Source organism: Meriones unguiculatus, chromosome 8, assembly GCF_030254825.1.
Source record: "Meriones unguiculatus strain TT.TT164.6M chromosome 8, Bangor_MerUng_6.1, whole genome shotgun sequence".
Taxonomy (NCBI): Eukaryota; Metazoa; Chordata; class Mammalia; order Rodentia; family Muridae; genus Meriones; species Meriones unguiculatus.
In genome coordinates, this window is record NC_083356.1 from 13,012,638 (window position 1) to 13,029,380 (window position 16,743).

The 16,743-nt window shown below is 54.5% G+C and overlaps 4 protein-coding genes across 7 annotated transcripts; 3 read left to right on the top strand and 1 right to left on the bottom strand.

Annotated features, from left to right (window-relative positions):
- Window positions 1-608: 608 nt before the first annotated feature.
- Window positions 609-4,343, bottom strand: Klhdc7b (kelch domain containing 7B). The gene has a single exon (XM_021638931.2). It carries the CDS (start codon window positions 4,341-4,343, stop codon window positions 609-611), a length of 3,735 nt encoding a protein of 1,244 aa, XP_021494606.2.
- A 4,797-nt stretch (window positions 4,344-9,140) lies between these two features.
- Window positions 9,141-11,190, top strand: Cimap1b (ciliary microtubule associated protein 1B). Its single transcript, XM_021638920.2, has 6 exons — window positions 9,141-9,561; window positions 9,790-9,996; window positions 10,221-10,325; window positions 10,416-10,537; window positions 10,797-10,937; window positions 11,057-11,190. The coding sequence occupies exons 1-6, from the start codon at window positions 9,453-9,455 to the stop codon at window positions 11,135-11,137; spliced, it is 765 nt and encodes a 254-aa protein (XP_021494595.1). The 5' UTR covers window positions 9,141-9,452; the 3' UTR covers window positions 11,138-11,190.
- Window positions 11,191-11,429: 239 nt separating this feature from the next.
- Window positions 11,430-14,955, top strand: Tymp (thymidine phosphorylase). 2 transcript variants are annotated; one of them, XM_021638933.2, is made up of 10 exons: window positions 11,430-11,566; window positions 11,782-11,983; window positions 12,132-12,334; window positions 12,777-12,875; window positions 13,259-13,388; window positions 13,508-13,626; window positions 13,983-14,145; window positions 14,252-14,482; window positions 14,572-14,712; window positions 14,798-14,955. In XM_021638933.2, the coding sequence occupies exons 2-10, from the start codon at window positions 11,791-11,793 to the stop codon at window positions 14,953-14,955; spliced, it is 1,437 nt and encodes a 478-aa protein (XP_021494608.1). In that variant the 5' UTR covers window positions 11,430-11,566; window positions 11,782-11,790. The 2 variants fall into 2 exon arrangements, with proteins under 2 accessions (XP_021494608.1, XP_021494610.1); XM_021638935.2 differs by having other exon boundaries at window positions 11,435-11,590.
- On the top strand, window positions 14,581-16,713 carry LOC110549664 (protein SCO2 homolog, mitochondrial). Of its 3 annotated transcripts, none has more exons than XM_060388828.1 (2): window positions 14,581-14,712; window positions 15,879-16,713. In XM_060388828.1, the coding sequence occupies exon 2, from the start codon at window positions 15,895-15,897 to the stop codon at window positions 16,666-16,668; it is 774 nt and encodes a 257-aa protein (XP_060244811.1). In that variant the 5' UTR covers window positions 14,581-14,712; window positions 15,879-15,894; the 3' UTR covers window positions 16,669-16,713. The 3 variants fall into 3 exon arrangements, with proteins under 3 accessions (XP_060244811.1, XP_060244812.1, XP_060244810.1); XM_060388829.1 differs by having other exon boundaries at window positions 14,632-14,772; XM_060388827.1 differs by lacking the exon at window positions 14,581-14,712 and adding an exon at window positions 14,838-14,976.
- Window positions 16,714-16,743: the final 30 nt, after the last annotated feature.

Genomic DNA, 16,743 nt, shown 5'->3' on the forward strand with positions numbered 1-16,743 from the left:
AGACAGCAAAATCCCAGAGTGAGGAGTTTCCTGAGGTGCTCTTTGCTTCCTCTTCCACCTTGAGGGAACACAGAAAGCTTAAATAGGTTTCTAGTGAGTACCAAAAGCTCCCACAGACAGAAGTGGCTGCAATAAAACTGCTGGCTGTGGTGGTACACGCCTTTGATCCCAGTACTCAGGGAGGCAGAGGCAGGTGGATCAATGTGAGTTCGAGGCCAGCCTGGTCTACAAAGGCGAGTCCAGGACAGCCAAGGCTACACAGAGAAACCCTACCTTGAAAAAAGAAAGAAAAGGAGAGAGAGAGAAAGAGAAAAACTAAGACATCGTAAGAAGGTAGGACCTGGGCCAAAGTATAGTATAGCGAAGTATAGCAAGGTATAGTAGGGATTCAAGAGGACTTGAGGGAGCCAGGGCTCCAAGGGGAGGGAGGGAGGCAGAAGGGGTCTCACTTCAGAGATTAACAGCTCTTAACTTGACAGGGAAAGCTTTGGGCACAAGAACAGAACGTTCTGACTAGGCTCCTTCCCACGCCGCAGGTCCACTCAGACCCACCAAGAGGAGGGTTTCCCTGAAGAGCGGCTGTAACAGTTCTGCCTCTTTTCCAGCACTCAGAGTGTGGTCTGTAACCAGGTCTTTGGGGGCAGAGCCAGCGTGAATGGATAGAGGACGCCCTTACTTTCCAGGGGAAAGGGCTGCAGCTCCTTGGCCTGGAACAGGGCGGTCCCCTCTGAAACTGTGAAGGTAGCCGTGACCTGGTGGTTGAGGCAGTAAATGGTGTTGCCCAGCACTGTGCAGTGGAGTGGGGCAGGGTCAGGCAGAGGCAGGGAGGCGGCTCGGCTCCAGGAGCCCGTCACTGTGTTGTAGCGCATCACCGCAGCGCCTACGCCCCGCAGCAAGTCAAAGCGATAGAGGAAGCCGCCTAGGGCCACCATGTCACTGGAGCGTCGGTGGCTGGCGCTATAGGGACACTCATCCCATGAGTCCTTCGCGGGGCTGTATCTGAGCAGGCGGTAGAAGAGATGACCCCCTGTGACATAGATCTCTCCTCGGCAGACCACAGCCTCATGGGCCACAGGGAAGGTGCCCTCGGGGAGGGATGCTCTCAAGGTCCAGGTATCTGTGCGTGGGTCATAGCGCTCCATGCTGTACAGGCACTCACCACCAATGGCGTAAAGCATTCCATCCAGAGCCACCAGCTTGAGCTGGGCCCGGGCTTGCTGCATGGGCCGAACCTGGCTCCAAATGTTGGTCAGAGGGTTGTAGCAGAACACCTTGTTGGAGCAGACAGCCTTGGCACCAGAACCCCTGATGCCGCCTGCCAGAAACAGATAGTTATGCATAGTGCAGAGGCCACAGCCCCGGAGGGGGACCTCCTCCGGTACCTGAGTCAGTGGCCGCCACACATTCTCCTGTGGGCTGAACACGTGGAGGTGTGTGTCAAGATGCAGTGGATCAGACCTGGTTGCAGGAGCCGCCTCACCTTGAGGGCCCCTCGCGAGCCCTGAGCGGCTCATCTGATAAAGGCTGGGCAGCACGAGGACCCCCAGCACCGTCTGACCCTGGCAAGTCCGCAGGTTCAGGATGCGCTCCCTGTCGGCTCCACTCAGCTGTCGGTAGAGGTGTGGGTCTCCCAGAACATGGAGCAAGTTGTTGCTCATCAAGACATAGGTCTCCTGGGCTAAGGCCAGCTCTCCATGCTTCTGGGCAAAGGCCAAAACCTCTAAGCAGCTGCCTAGGTCTAGCTTTGGGGGCCATGGGGCCACTGTTGTGGCGGGCTGTGAGGCCTGTGTGCAGTGCTTCTGAGGCCCCTCCACCACTCCCCAGCTCCCAGGCTTCTGCAGAAAAAACATAAGCCTTTGCGTCTCTCTCTGCCTCTCGGTGAGGGCCTCCCTGCTGCCTGCGGCTCTGGCTCCCTCCTTTAGTGCCCGCCCCTGGGGCTGCTGGGGCACCTCCTGGGCAAGCATCTGTTCGGAGCCCTGAGCTATGCTGCGTTTCCTCCGTGGCCGAGGCTGAGGGGCGGGCTGTGCGTCCTGCCTCAGAGCAGCAGATGGTACAGGACCAGGCTGTGCCAGCACAGGGGACTGTGAGGCAGCCACAGGCTCTGCAGCTGGAGGCAGCAAGTCAAGGCCTTTCTGCTTGGTCCCATCCCCTCTAGGGTCTGGGGCGAAAGACTCATTAGTCTCCAAGCTCAGTGGCTGTGTTTCACATCTAGCCTCAGCTAAGCCCCCTGAACCTGCTGGTGTGACTAACACTGACGATGGTCTGTGTTTATTCCGGAGGCTGGAGATGGCCCCTTCAGAGGGGAGCCCTGGCTGTCTATCTCCAGAGTATGCGGATGTGCTGGGCTCTGTAGGACTCTTGGGGTCTGCCCTTGGGGCACTGCCTTGGTCCTTTTCTTGCCTAGGGAAGGGATGGCTTCTAAGAACCATGGTAATGAGGTTGGCCCAGCTAGATGAGAGCCGTCCTTCTGGGAAGCTCTTGGAGAGTCCTACGCTAGACTCCCTAGACATAGGCCTTGGCTCACTGGCTACTGCAGGAGCCTGGGCTGCAACTAGGGCAGAGGCTGGAGTTGGGGGTGATGTTGGGGTTGGTGGAGTTGCTGTTGAGGTTAGGGTTAAGGCTGTAACTGGAGTTGAGGGTGGGGGTAATGTTGGAGACGGTGCTGCTGTTGACACCAGGGTTAGGGCTGTAACTGGGGCTGGGATTAAGGATGAAGCTGAGGCTGAGCTTGGTGGTGATATTGAAGGCGGTGCTGGGGTTGCTGCTGGAGCTGAAGTTGAGGCTCCTGCAGAAGCTAAAGTTGGCGTAGGAGAGGGAGATGGTCCTCCTCTGAGAGGGTCACCACCAGGAGGACCCTGGGTGACTCCCAGGAGCGAATTGTTTAAAGGGGGAGAGGGAGAGGCTGCCTGTAGGAGCCCAGGGATGGAATGCACTGCCAAGGGAGAGGACGGCAGCAGCTCAGTGTCCCCGGTCAGAGGAGAGGCTGGAAGGCTGTGGGAAGGGGTGCAGCCGAAGCCACCAGTGGACTTCGCAAGGCTCTGGTCGGCAGCTGGACTGCCAGCCATGCGCTCACTTTCCTCACCGAGACACGACCCTCGCCCTTTGACAATGAGATGGCCATCTCCTAGTTTCTCCATCTTGCTCTGGCCAGCAGCTTGGTCCACTTCACAAGCCCCAGAGTGCAGCTCTTCGGGCAAGGTACCTTGGGAAAGGCTGAAGTTGCTGGTGACAACAGCTGACCCACTCTCCCGGGGCCGGCTTTCCTTACTAGCCAGGGTCCCCTGAGTCTCCCTAGAGGCAGGAGATTCGATCTCCCTGCCGTCACTACCCTTAGTCCCTGAGCCTGCAGTGCTGGTGGGGGTGAGCTGCAGGCTGCTCCTCCCACACGCGTCCTTGAAGGAGTCCACCTGAGGCTGACTACCCACAGCATCAGCTAGGGCCATCTCCTGAGGACCCTTGAACCCCGTGTCTGAGTGGAGCAATGAGAGACCTTCAAGGGAGCTGCTGGTGAGGGTGTCCGGGGTGGCCGCAGCTGCCATGTCCACAGCATCCCACACACTCACCACGGTGCCCAGGCGGAGGGGATCCAGCTTTAGTCGGTGGGGTCTGTCTCCTGAGCTGGCACCAGGCCGCCGTCGCCGCCGAACGCTGCTGAGGCCTCTCCCCAGAGGGCCAGGAGGCCCCACAGCCAGATGCCAGGGGCTGGTGTCCTGTCGGTCCGAATGGGCAGGGCCCTGCCGAGCTGTCCCCTTACCACAAGTGCCAGCTGCCTCTACCTGCATCTCTGTTTTGAAGTCAGGACTTCGAGGGGTAAAGTGGATCATGATGGGGACAGGAATATCCCTTGCTTTGTGGTGGCCTGGGGAGGAAGTTTCTGGCCTGGGTGGCTCCTTTCTTTTCTTTCCCAGAGATTCTGGGGTAGTCCCTTTGCTGGCCACCTCTCCAGGCATCTTGAGTGGAAGCCGGGCATCAGAGGACATACTTCTGTCTGTTGATGGCTCTAGGTCCTGGGCCCAGGCTGAAGCAGGTCTCCTCTGGCCGTCTCCAGGAGCCTCTGATTTCTCCTGTCCTTTGCTCTGGCCCTCACTGGCATCACTGTCCTTGGACTTTGGGTGCAGGGCCTGCCTGACTCCTCCGGCCTGAGAGGGTTGCACACCTGGAGCTGTGGTCGCTGATCCTTGGGTCTCCTGGTCCTGCCTGGAGCCAAACCATTGCAAAGCCAGTGCTATGGTGGCTACCATTGCTAGTGCCAGCAAGGTGAGGACAGCTCCATCCCAGTCTTCATCTCCATCACCATCCCAGCCCCAGAGGGGCCCGCCAACGTCTAGAGCGCCCTGGTGCATGGTGAGAACTGCAGATCTTCTGTGAAGAGCCTGCTCCGCCCGGCAGCTACCCGTGCCCTGCACCCAGCTTGAGCTGATAGATGTGCAGATGGCATCGAAAGCAGCTCACCTAGGACAGCCCTGTTAAGGTGGACTGATTCTCCGGGCCCCTGAGGGACACCTGCCTGCATTCAGACTTGTCAGTAAACCTAGTCAGACACACCAAGAGAGCCTGTAGCTTCCGGCAGACTGCCCTGGTGTGCACCCCCCATCCTAGCACCTGGCCCTCCCTTCTCTGCTCAGGGTCCTAGGGACAAGCGACAGTGTATACCCTGCCAACATCTCGCCCCATTATCTTCTGCCTTATAGACCCTAATACCTCCCAAATTCACCTTAAACCCTATAGGCCATACAGGAGCTCTGGCATGGAAGGGTTAGCCCACAGGGAGATGTTATCTTGAGTCTCAGCAACACGATGCAGCCCTGATGAAATTACCAGAAACCGGAGAGGCCAATTCCACCATGGCCCCCAGGGAAGGATGTGGGAGGGGGGGGTCATTTTGGTGGGCTCTCAGACGGAAAAACGAGACCCTGGGATGAGGGTCATGTGAGTGTTCATCTGGGGTACTGGAAAAGTGAAGTTCTCAACCCCCCTTTTTCAGCAGCTACCAAACATTGCTCTAAGGAAACGACTTTGCAAGTCAAGAGGAGGAAAAAATGAGAAAGAATGAAGAAACCCCAAACATTATCCCTCCCTCCCTTATTCCACCCCTAGCCTAAGTCTGGAGCTACCTGGCCTCCTTTTACCCGCTGGACCTTCTCAGCTACCACTCCAATGTGCCTCTGAAAAAGCACAGCCTGCCTCTCCTGCAGTCACTTCATCAGCATGTACCCAGATCCTCAGACACCCTCTCTGGTTCAGGTGCTCCACCAGCCCAGTTCCTAGGTAGCCTCTCACCCTCCACCTTTCTTGTGAACCAGCTCACACCCTCCTGCCTCCTCCCCCAGTTTAGTGCTCCCAGGATGGTTTGTGGATACTCTGCTAGGCAGAAGCATTTGACTTTTTTAGGGAGGGTTCCTGTCTTCTGTGTTCAGCACTGAAATCCACATGAGGAGTGAGTCTTAGCACATTTACCAGGTAAGACCCAGACACATAGAAGGGGTGGAGTCCCAGAACAAAAGCTCTCCCAACAAGAAGGGGACTTTTCCTCTGAAACACAATGGACCCCTCCAGGACTCCTCGACTCAGACATCAAGGAGGTGTCAAGAGAGTCTCTGGCACCTCGCCTGGGCTCTGCTGAGCCTCAAGTATCTCATTTGGCCTGGTCCCAGCCCAGCTTCCCATAGAACTATTAAGTGACAGGGAGAGGCTGGGGTGAGCCCCATGCCTTAAGGTGGACGGACTCTAGTTAGCAACTTTCTTGAGCTCATTCTCCGTCCCAGTCTCAGGCTCTCTCTGCTTTTGCAGTTAAGTTTGGAGACCCAAGACCTCCCATGTAGCTCTTTATAGGCTAAGTGAGTGCTTTGTTGGCTCCACACGGCTTCTGAAGATCAGGGCAGTTAGAATGAGGAGGGTCAGAGGGGAGCCACAGAGGGCAGCGTGAATGCAGGAATCAACACAAACAAACCCATAAGGAATGAGGGTCACATGGGGTGGGGGGTCTTGAGATGACCAGGTCATGCTTGGTACCATCAAAAAGGAAGTGCATGCCTTTGCCGAAGTCAGACAGAGGGCAAACTTTATTGTGTCTAGGTCAGCGGTTCTCAACCCTCCTAATGCTGCGGCACTTCAGTACAGTTCCTCATGTTGTGGTGACTCCCCCCGCAAGTATAAAACTATTTTGTTGCTACTTCAGAGCCCTGATGTAAATATCTGATATGCAGGATAGCTGACATGCGACCCCCTAAAGGGGTGGTGATTCTCATGTTGAGAACCACTGCTGTAGAGAAGACGGCTGAGGATGTGCTGCTGGCCCCTCTCCAGGCCCAAAGGACAGCCCCTTCCACTCATCCCTTCCCAAGGTTAAAAAGCAGCACTGCTAGAAAGGTTACAAACTGTGAGCTACACAACCCGTCTATGTTGGCTTTAAGGGCAGAGACAGCACAGATAATATCAAAGAAAACAACAAAGATTGACCAAGGGAGGGCCTAGGAAGATCTGATTAACATTGGGAACCTCCCTCCAAGAGCCCTCATTTCCAGGGTTCACTGAAGACTGTCCCTTCTCCATTCCCATTAGAGAAATGAGAGCTACTTGTTGCCTATCTAAAGTTGTTTTCTCCAGTGATGGCACAGCACAGCTCATTACATAACTTCAGATGTGAAGCTAAATACAGAAGAACCTCCAAAACACATAAACTATACAGGCGATCAAAGCCCATCACATATTAAGTTTCTCTGTTACTGAATTTTTTTGCATGAAAGTAACTATAATCAAAACATCATCATGTTGTAATTTATAAGCCCATTACTAGAATAATCTTAAGGCTTAGAAAATATTAACCTGTCATGTGTGATAGTGCATGCCTTTAATCCCAGCGTTCAGGAAGGAGAGGCAGGGGAATCTATGTGAGGCTTTGGCTAGTCTGGTCTACATAGGGAGCTCCAGAACAGCCAGAGTGATATAGTAAGACACTGGTCTCAATAAATAAATAAATAAATAAATAAATAAATAAATGAAAAGAAATAATCAGGACCTATCACAACAAAAATTAATAAAATAGAAATGTTAAAACAAGTTGGAGAGATGGCTCAGCAGTTAAGAGCACATGCTTGCAGAGGACCTGGGTTCAATTCCCAGCACACACACAGTGGCCACAACTTTCTGACTCCAGACGCAGAGGATCCACTACCTTCTTCTGGCCTCCTCAAGTATTGCATTCAGAGATGGTGCATGGACATACATGTGGACAAAACACTCAAACACATAGGAACACACACATTTAGGTAAAATTAAAAATAACACTAAGAATCAGCAAAAACCTCTTAAAAACAATATCAACAAACCATTAGCCAAACTAAACATGATAAAAGACAGGCCAGGCATGTAGCACACACCTTTAATCTCAGCACTTGGGGCAGAAAGTGGACCTCTGTGAGCTCAAGGCCTGCCTGATCTGCATAGTGAGTTTCAGGCCAGCCAGAACTACGTAGTGAGACCCTGTCTCTAAGGAGAAAGAAGTAAAAAAGAAAAAGAAAAAGAAAAGACCTAAATTAAGCCAGATACAGTGGTGTACACCTTCGGTCCCACCACTCGGGAGGCAGAGACCAGCCTGGTCTACAGAGCAAGTTCCAGGACAGCCAGGACTACACAGAGAAACCCTGCCTCAGAAAATCAAACTAAAGGGAAAAAAAGTACTTCCTTCCAGAGATTCTAAGATAGTTCACATACATAAATTAATGTAATATAAACATAAATGGCCTCAAAGACAGAAATCACATGGCTATCTCATAAGGAACAACTTGATAAAAATCTATTCTTTTATTTGATAAAATCCCTGAAGAAAATAGAAACAGAAGGATATTTAACACAATAAAGACTGTGTATGACAAGCCTGCAGCCAACATCAAGCTGAAGAGAAAAAGCTTAAGAGCATTTTCACTAAAAACCAGGAGCAAGGCAGAATGATTACTCTCTCCACTTTTATTCAGCATACTTCCTTGGAGTCTTAGCTACAGCAATAAAACAAAGTAAAAATGGACACAAACAGGAAAAGACGAAGTACTTGTTTGCAGACACTATACACAAGAGGCTCTAAAGATTCATTCTGTAGAGGAGGCTGGCCTTGCGCTAAAGCGCCAACCTTGCCTCTGCAGAGTAAAGGAACAGCAGGTGTGTAGCAAGCACCTCACCTGGCCTGGTTTCTCTTTTTTTGTTTGCTATTACATTCACCTTTACCAAGCTCACTCAAGTGCCGTCTTTTTACAAATAGATACATGTATCATTTCTGCTATTTTAAAAGTATCTTTGATGCATCTGTTTTTGTTTTTATCGAGACAGGATCTCACTGTGTATCTCAGGCTGGTCTTGAACTTGAGACTTAGCTATTCCAGCTCTGAGCGCTGGAACTACCTGCTTACTCCACAGTGTTCTGGTTGGCTGGTTGGTTGGTTGGTTGGTTGGTTGGTTGGTTTTTTAATCTTTTGCTGTTGTTTTTCCCTCTGCTTGTAAAATGAATTCTAAATGTCATTAAAATTTTCATCAACACTCATTTTAGGGCTATACATTTTTTTCTATTTACTATGTACACTATACAGTTTTCCTCTGAAGTATTTTATATCATTTGTGACTGAAGATTTGAGTTTCCTTTTGATTCCGAAGTTTTTTGTTTACTTTTAAAAAATGAATGTGTATGGCAGTGTGACCCAGTCATACACTGTAGTCTCTCTATTCTATTTGTATTATGTTCTGGCCCCGAAGGTTAGTTTTTGCAAATATTTCATGGGCTTACATGAATACATAATTAAACTGAGCTTTCTGTATTATCCCTTTATTCGTAAACTTGTTTCTGCAGATCTCTCATTCTGGAATGGGCACGCTGGTCTGTGACCCCGCTTAAATATCCAGCCAGCGCAGCCTCAGCACTGGCAGGTGATGAGATTACTGAAGGCCCGAGGGTGGGGCCAGGCATATGGTCTGGTTGCCAGGAAGCGAGACGGGACATAATGGGGTCTGAGAGTTTGACAAAAGGGTTGTCAAGCTCCCCAGCTTTGCTTTCCCAAAAGGGTAACCACAACAGCAGGTCTGTGCGTCTCCAGGCCTTCCCTCGACCACCTTGTGCCCTAGGGACCCTCCCCACGACGTCCTTTCCAAAGGCCTGCCAAGTCCCTGTCCCACCCAGAAACTCCAGGCCATTCCCTTTCCAAAGTCTGGGTCGGAGCTTGGCCTGTACTTAAACATTTGTACTGAAGCTCCTGGGACAGGAGGCCATCGATGTCTTTGAAGCTCGTTCCTGCCCCAGTGCACCCGCCCTCCATCCTGGGAAACTGTTTGTTTTCCGGTGCCCTGGGATACGCGTTAGGCTTTGCCCTCGGTCGTGCTGGTCCTGAGTGAAGCTAGGGAAGTGTCTCTCCTACGAATTCCTTCTACAGGTGCTGCAAGCCGTAAGGGCCCCACGCCCCGCCTGCGTCATGGGAGCAGACGTCTGGGTCGGCCCTTGGCGGCCCCATCGGCCCCGCGGCCCCATCGCCGCGCTCCAGAAAAGCCCGGGGCCCAAATACAAGCTGCCACCGAACACCGGTAGCGAGGGGGGGAAGGATGCTGTGGAGGAAGTAGGGAAGGTGGGACTGTGGGTGGTCTACACTGGTGCCTGGAATCCAGGAACAGAAGAACTGTGCCTGGAGCAAAAAAGGGAGGCCAAAAGAGAAGAGGTTCCGTGACGGGACTGCCTCGGCGAGGTGGGGGAGGGGAAGGACTGGCAGCCCCTGGGCACCGCGGGACGGGACTCGAGGTGTAACCTCTCTGCAGGTTACATCTTGCATGACCCGTCTCGGCCGCGTGCGCCCGCCTTCACCTTCGGCTCGCGCCTGCCCTTGCAGCAGCAGACTTCCTACGGGCCGGGGCCAAGTTACATGGTGCCTGACCGCATGACTGTGCGCGGCAGCGACGGCACCCCTGCTTTCTCCATCTATGGCCGCCTAAGCCACACGGCGCCCTTCCGCACTCCGGGACCGGGTCAGCACCCTGGGGCCCGGGGCTCCCCAACGTGGAACTGCCTCCAGGGACGCCCACTAGGAGATTTCCCACCCAAACCCAGAATCCCGGGAACCTCCTACCCATACCCAGAAAGTGTAACTTCACTGTGGCACCAATGTCTCCCTAGTGCCAAGAGCCCAGGCTAGGCTCCCCATACCTCAGCCCACCCCAGTTCTGTCCCACACTCTTGGTCTATCCCATAGGCAGGTACTTCCCAGAACGCGCGGGGAACATGGCGTACCCCTCTGCTCCTCGGCATACCATGGCTCCCCGAAACTGGGGCATCCTCACAAAGCAACCAAGCCCAGGTGAGGCCAGGAAGGCTGGGACCCTGCTCAGCAGTCTGCCCTAAAAGCAAGGAGAGTGGTCTAAGTACCTTCTTTCTGGCTCCTCCTTAGGCCCTGGGTCCTACACCGTGCCTTCGCTCTTGGGCCCACGTGTCATAGGCAAAGTCTCAGCCCCGACTTACTCCATCCACGGCCGTAGCCATGTGGGCAGCTGGTTCGAGGACCTCAGCAAGGTGGGGAAGGGGCTGCCAGCTGAACCTCTCCAGTAATCAAGGGGGTCAGTGGAGTTGGGGGCAGTGAAGAACAAGAGGCACCTCACCACTCGGGAAACTGAGGCAGGAGAGCGCGCCCGTGTGTGTGTGTGTGTGTGTGTGTGTGTGTGTGTGTGTGTGTGTGAAAGAGAGAGAGAGAGAGAGCGCACGCCCGCACGCGCGCGAGTCAGTAGTTCGCAAGGAATGGAGGCTGGACCCAGCACTCTTCCTGTCCTCCTAGACCCCAGGTCCCTGTGCCTACCAAGTTGTGACACCTGGGGTCTACAAGACTCGAGCCCCGCAGTACTCCATGCTGCCGCGGACTTCGATACCCCAAGACAGTAATCAGACGCCAGGACCCGCAGCCTACAGCGTGGACGAGGTGGTCTGGAGTTCAGGGTCAAGGGGCAGGGGGTGAGGGTCTGAGGTCTTAAGACATGGGTCAGAGTCCCTGGGGAACAGCTGGCTTGGTAAGGTCAGCGGTGTCTCCTGGGCCCGCAGCGCCGGAAGTCTCAAGGCTGGAGCTTCGGCATCAGGCACTCAGACTACCTGGCCCCCTTGATATCACACGTGGACGACTGATCCCGGCAGGCGCACACCCGCCCTCGGTTGTTTGCTTAAAGCTTTCCAAGCCAGTACTGTGTGTGCCTCTCTTTCAGTGTGGTGGGCAAAAAGGAGGGGGGGGGGCAGGTGAGGGTGAGGAGAGCATCCACAGTGTCTGAACCAAGAGACCAGAGCCTAGGACCCACAGATACCAAGACCCCAGGGAATCCCGGGTTCTGGAGCACCGTAATCTGGCCTTTAAGGTCCCGGAAACATCGACTGGGCAGGTGGCAGGTAGGGAGCAGTTTAAGTGGTGATTGGCCTCATCTTGATGAGTGCCGCCTACTGGGACGGCCTTATCTGTCGGCTGTCCCTGAACTACCCTGTCAGTGACCTGCCTCCTGTGCACCTAACTCCATACGGGGCTGAGAGATACCAGGCCGGGACCGGGCCAACCGCAGAAAACTGGTAAAGGCCCCCTGGACTGAATAGGTACTAGACTGGGATCAAGTTGTGAGGTCCAGGAATTGAAGCCAAACTGGGGGTGGAGGGCTGGGCGTTGAGAAAGACATGGGATGGTGATGGGCACCAGAGACAGCTGGGACAAGTGACCACCTTCAGGGACATGGATGGGGAGAGGGCGGTAAAGGGGCGTTCCAGAACTGTCTCAATATCCCCCGCAGGCTGGAGCAATGGCAGCTCCAGGGATACCACCTCCCTCAGCTTCAGAGGCAGCCGATGTTGACTCGGGGGGAGGGGGTAAGAAGTCCAGGCAGCTGCCTGAGCTGATCCGCCTGAAAAGAGATGGAGGGCATCTGAGCAAGGCAGATATCAGGCACTTCGTGCATGCCCTGATGGACGGAAGCGCACAGGACACACAAATTGGTGTGTGGGAAGCCCAAACTAGAGCCCTACTCCCCGGCCCCTGCAACTGCCCCTTACGCACTTCAAGGATCCACAGTACCCTACCCCCATCACGGGGCCCCAGAAAACTCATGTTCTGTAAACACCTCGCTCATGTGTCCATACTTAGGAGCCATGCTGATGGCCATTCGGCTGCAGGGCATGGACCTAGAGGAGACATCTGTGCTGACCCGGGCCCTGGCAGAGTCTGGGCAGCAATTGGAGTGGCCCAAGTCCTGGCACCAGCAGCTTGTGGATAAACACTCCACGGGAGGTGTGGGTGACAAGGTTAGCCTGGTTCTGGCACCTGCCCTGGCTGCATGTGGCTGCAAGGTTAGTGACTATCACCTCTACAAGTCTTTACGCCACTGGCAGGCACCTCCTACCCTCCAGCCTGGCTCGAAGCTCTCAAACACAAAAGCCAGGGTCGTCCTACCCCCCAATATAGACCAAGTTCCACTATGGAACAGAGCTGCCTCTGTTCCTCCAACAGGACCCTTGGAGGAAGAGCTGCTTCTTTTCCTTGTCCCTCAGACTTGGATCCCAAATAATGAGGGCCAGCTCCTGCCAGACTGACAGATTGCTCCCCACTGAGTACAATTTATTTTCCTTTCTACCAATTGGCCACCCACATCAGCGGTTTAAAATACTTTAAAAATATTACAACTGCTTTAAAAAAAAAAAAAGTAACTTCAGCTGAAGTTCTTACTAGAGGAGAGACAAGATGGGGAAAGAGGGAAACTATGCGGGGTCAGTCAGTATTCCTATCCACCAGGTGCCAATGATCAGCGGACGCAGTCTGGGCCACACAGGGGGCACACTGGATAAGCTGGAGTCTATTCCTGGGTACAATGTCATCCAGAGCCCGGAGCAGGTACAGACAGGTGGGCTGCTAACGGATCACTGATCTGGGTTGAGGGAGTCAGTCACTGGCCAGAAAGAATCACAGAGATGATCAACGGATAGGTTATTTATCTGGGTCACCAGTGAGAATGTTGACTCTTCTAAAGGTCACTGATTGTAGATAAGCCCAGAAGGAATCACTGAGAGAACTTTGGTCAGGGTCATCACGGGGGAATGGGTAGAAAATGCTGACTGAGCCGCTAAACATTAATGTGTCATAAGTAATCAGGATCCTTTGGGGGCCAAACATCAGAATCAGGTTTTCAACACACCATGTTTTGAACTTGTGCTGGGTCAATGGTCAGGGCCAGTGAAAGGGTCCTTCCTCAGAGGTCACTGAGGGTGTCTGGGCAGATGCTGCGGATCCTTGAGGAAGTGGGCTGTTGCATTGTTGGCCAGAGTGAAAAGCTGGTTCCTGCTGATGGGATCCTGTATGCTGCACGAGATGTGACAGCTACTGTGGACAGTGTGCCGCTCATCACAGGTGACCTGAGATGGGGTGCCCTGACTGGCGTGCAACCTGCTAGGCACCGACCTCTGTCGTAGAGGCAACCTCTCCTTGTCCCCAGGTATGCCCTGGGATGATGTTTCTGTTCTCCGCAGCCTCCATCCTCAGTAAGAAGGCCGTGGAGGGACTGTCCACTCTGATAGTGGATGTTAAGTTTGGGGGGGCTGCAGTCTTCCCTGACCAGGAGCAGGCCCGAGAGCTGGCAAAGACGTTGGTGAGCCCATGCTTGGCCTCCGTGCCCTTTCTATGAAGGGCTGTGGACGTCACCTTGCATCTTACCCCTGCCTCTGCCCACTCAACACTCCTGGTAGAACCAACTGGCAATCCCTCTTTCCAGACCTCCTACCCTATCCAATCAAGGATGTCTTGACCTTGGGCCTGGGGAAATCTTCCACAGAGGCCCTCCACTTAGGGCGAACGACAAAACAATCCAACCCCACCCCACCCCCCCCGAGGCCTGGCAGTGTTGGTTTCTGATCTCCACCCTAAGCCTTTACTGATATCCTTACCGAGGGCCAGCGGGTATGGGATTTGATAATGCCGCCTGGCCACTGAGTAGTGCCTCCCCAGGTTAGCGTGGGAGCTGGCCTGGGGCTGCGGGTCGCCGCAGCTCTGACTGCCATGGATAACCCTCTGGGCCGCAACGTGGGCCATACCCTGGAAGTGGAAGAAGCGTTGCTTTGCCTGGATGGTGCGGGGCCGCCGGATCTACGGGAACTGGTTATTAGGCTAGGTGAGAGGGCTGGGGTTGAGACCACCTATCTGCACGCCAGGAGCTCTCAACCCCTGCAGCTTCTACCGTTTCTGCAGCTTCTGAGCTCCGCCCCGCCTGTCCGCAGGGAGCGCCATCCTTTGGCTTAGCGGACAGGCGGAAACCCAAGATGAGGGCGCCGCCCGAGTGGCCGCGGCGTTAGATGACGGCTCTGCGCTGCGCCGCTTCCAGCAGATGCTTTCGGCGCAGGGCGTGGACCCAGCCCTAGCCAGAGCGCTGTGCTCCGGGAGCCCTAAGCAACGCCGACAGCTGCTGCCTCACGCCGGACAGGAAGAGGAGCTGCTCGCACCGGCAGACGGTGAGACCGGACATCCTCGGCACCAGGCCCCACCCACTTCCTCCCGCGTCTTTCCGGGTCCTGTCACATGCGCCCGCCTTCTTCCTTAGGCACTGTGGAGTGCGTTCTCGCGCTGCCGCTGGCCCGTGTGCTGCACGAGCTTGGAGCCGGACGCATCCAGGCTGGGCAGCCGATCAGGCCGGGAGTGGGTGCCGAGCTGTTAGTCGACGTGGGCCAGCGGCTGTACCGCGGTAAGCGCTGTCGGGAACCCGTAACCACTCCTACCCTTCGGGTCGCCCGCTGTGACCCAGGTAACCGCTTCCGTCGCCCTCGCAGGGACACCCTGGCTCCGCGTGCACCTAGACGGCCCTGCGCTCAGCAGCCAGCAGCGCCTCGCTCTACAGGGGGCGCTCGTGCTGTCAGATCGAGCACCCTTCAAGGCCCCTTCGCCGTTCGCTGAGCTAGTCCTCCCAGCGACCACCGCACAGCCCTAAATCGCTACCCCACCGCAGCAGGTGTGTTCTGCAGTTGGGCAAGCCTCCCACCCAGGGGTGGCACTAGTTGCGGACACAATTAACATGACCTCTGCAGTTTGTTTATGCGGGTGCTGGTAACTGCCTCATCCAGTGCACTTCGGTGAGCTAGAGCCCTGCCGTGGCCTAGAAAAAGGATGTATTGTGAATATTCACCAAACGCATCTTCTCACGGTGGTCCCAGCTCAGGGACAGTCGGTGCCATCTCAGAGAAGAGCCAAGCCGGGGCAACATAACTGAGCCCAGGTGGCTGGTGGCTCTACATGGTAGCTGCAACAACGTACCCTTGCCAAAGCCTCAGGGTCTTGCAGAAAAAGTTCATGGCACGGGCTGAGGGACTTCAGAGGTGCAGAATATGTAGACATGAGTCTGCCCAGGAAGGTGAAGGTAGGACGCAGTTCAAGGTACTGGGGCTGTGTGACATTGGCGGCACTTGTTTTCTACTGAGCCCCAGATCACCCTGAAGTAACCCTTGAAGCTTGAAAGGATTGTTTCTTTAAGGTAGTAAGCCAGAGCATCAACATCCTCCCTTAAAACTTATTGTAAATAGACACATACGTTCTAGTGCTCAGGCAAAGCATATATGGTCAATGCTTCCAAGACATCCAGAGGGAAACCTGGCAGTTGATGTGCGGGTTCCCCATAGGTTGGGGTAATGAGGCTCCCTGGTTAAAGCACTAGGAGTGTCAATTGGAACAAACCAGCTATAGACATTGGTGTTGCCTAGACTGCAGCTAAAGGCTTGAGATTGAGCAGTTCTGAGTTCAGATGACCCAGTGCAGGCAGCTGACTAACCTGCTTGACTGTGGGGTGAGAAGCTTCTCCAGCACTAGAGGCCCAGACACCTTGTCCTTTTCTGACTTCTGGCACCTGTTCTTTTCCAGGAGCTTCAGGTCCGTGATGCTACTGGCTCTAGGGCCCAAAGCTTGGCCCAAGCTCTCTCACGTCAAACCTCGAGTCCTTCTTAGAATCCCAGGAGGTGAAACTCTGTATGTAAAGTCTAGGCACTGGTCAGGACAGGGCCAGCCCCAAGGCCCTGGGCTAAGAACTAGACTGCTGATCACCTCCCTGCTTGGGGCTGGGCTGGGCTGGGCCTGGCTGTCTGCAAGAGCAGAGAAGGAGCAGTGGCGCCAACAGAAACGGACAGAGGCCCTGCGCCAGGCTGCTGTGGGCCAGGGTGACTTCAGCCTACTGGACCACAAAGGCAAGCCTCGATGCAAAGCTGACTTCCGAGGCCAGTGGGTGCTAATGTACTTTGGTTTCACTCACTGCCCTGATATTTGCCCCGATGAACTGGAAAAGCTGGTGCAGGTGGTGCGGAAGCTGGAGGCAGAGCCTGACCTGCCCCTGGTACAGCCTGTCTTCATCACTGTGGACCCAGAAAGGGATGACGTAGCAGCCATGGCCCGGTATGTGCAGGACTTCCACCCCAGACTGCTGGGTCTGACTGGCTCTACAGAACAAGTGGCTCAGGCTAGCCGCAACTACCGTGTGTACTACAGTGCTGGTCCCAAGGATGAGGACCAGGACTATATTGTGGACCACTCTATTGCCATCTACTTGCTCAACCCAGATGGTCTCTTCACTGACTACTATGGTCGGAGCAGGTCAGCAGAGCAGATTGTAGACAGTGTACGTCGGCATATAGCTTCCTTCCACAGCATCCTGTCCTGATCTATATATACTGCCTAGGCCCTGCTATTAAATGGATGTACTTAATCTGTGTGTGTGTGTGTGTGCTCTACACCA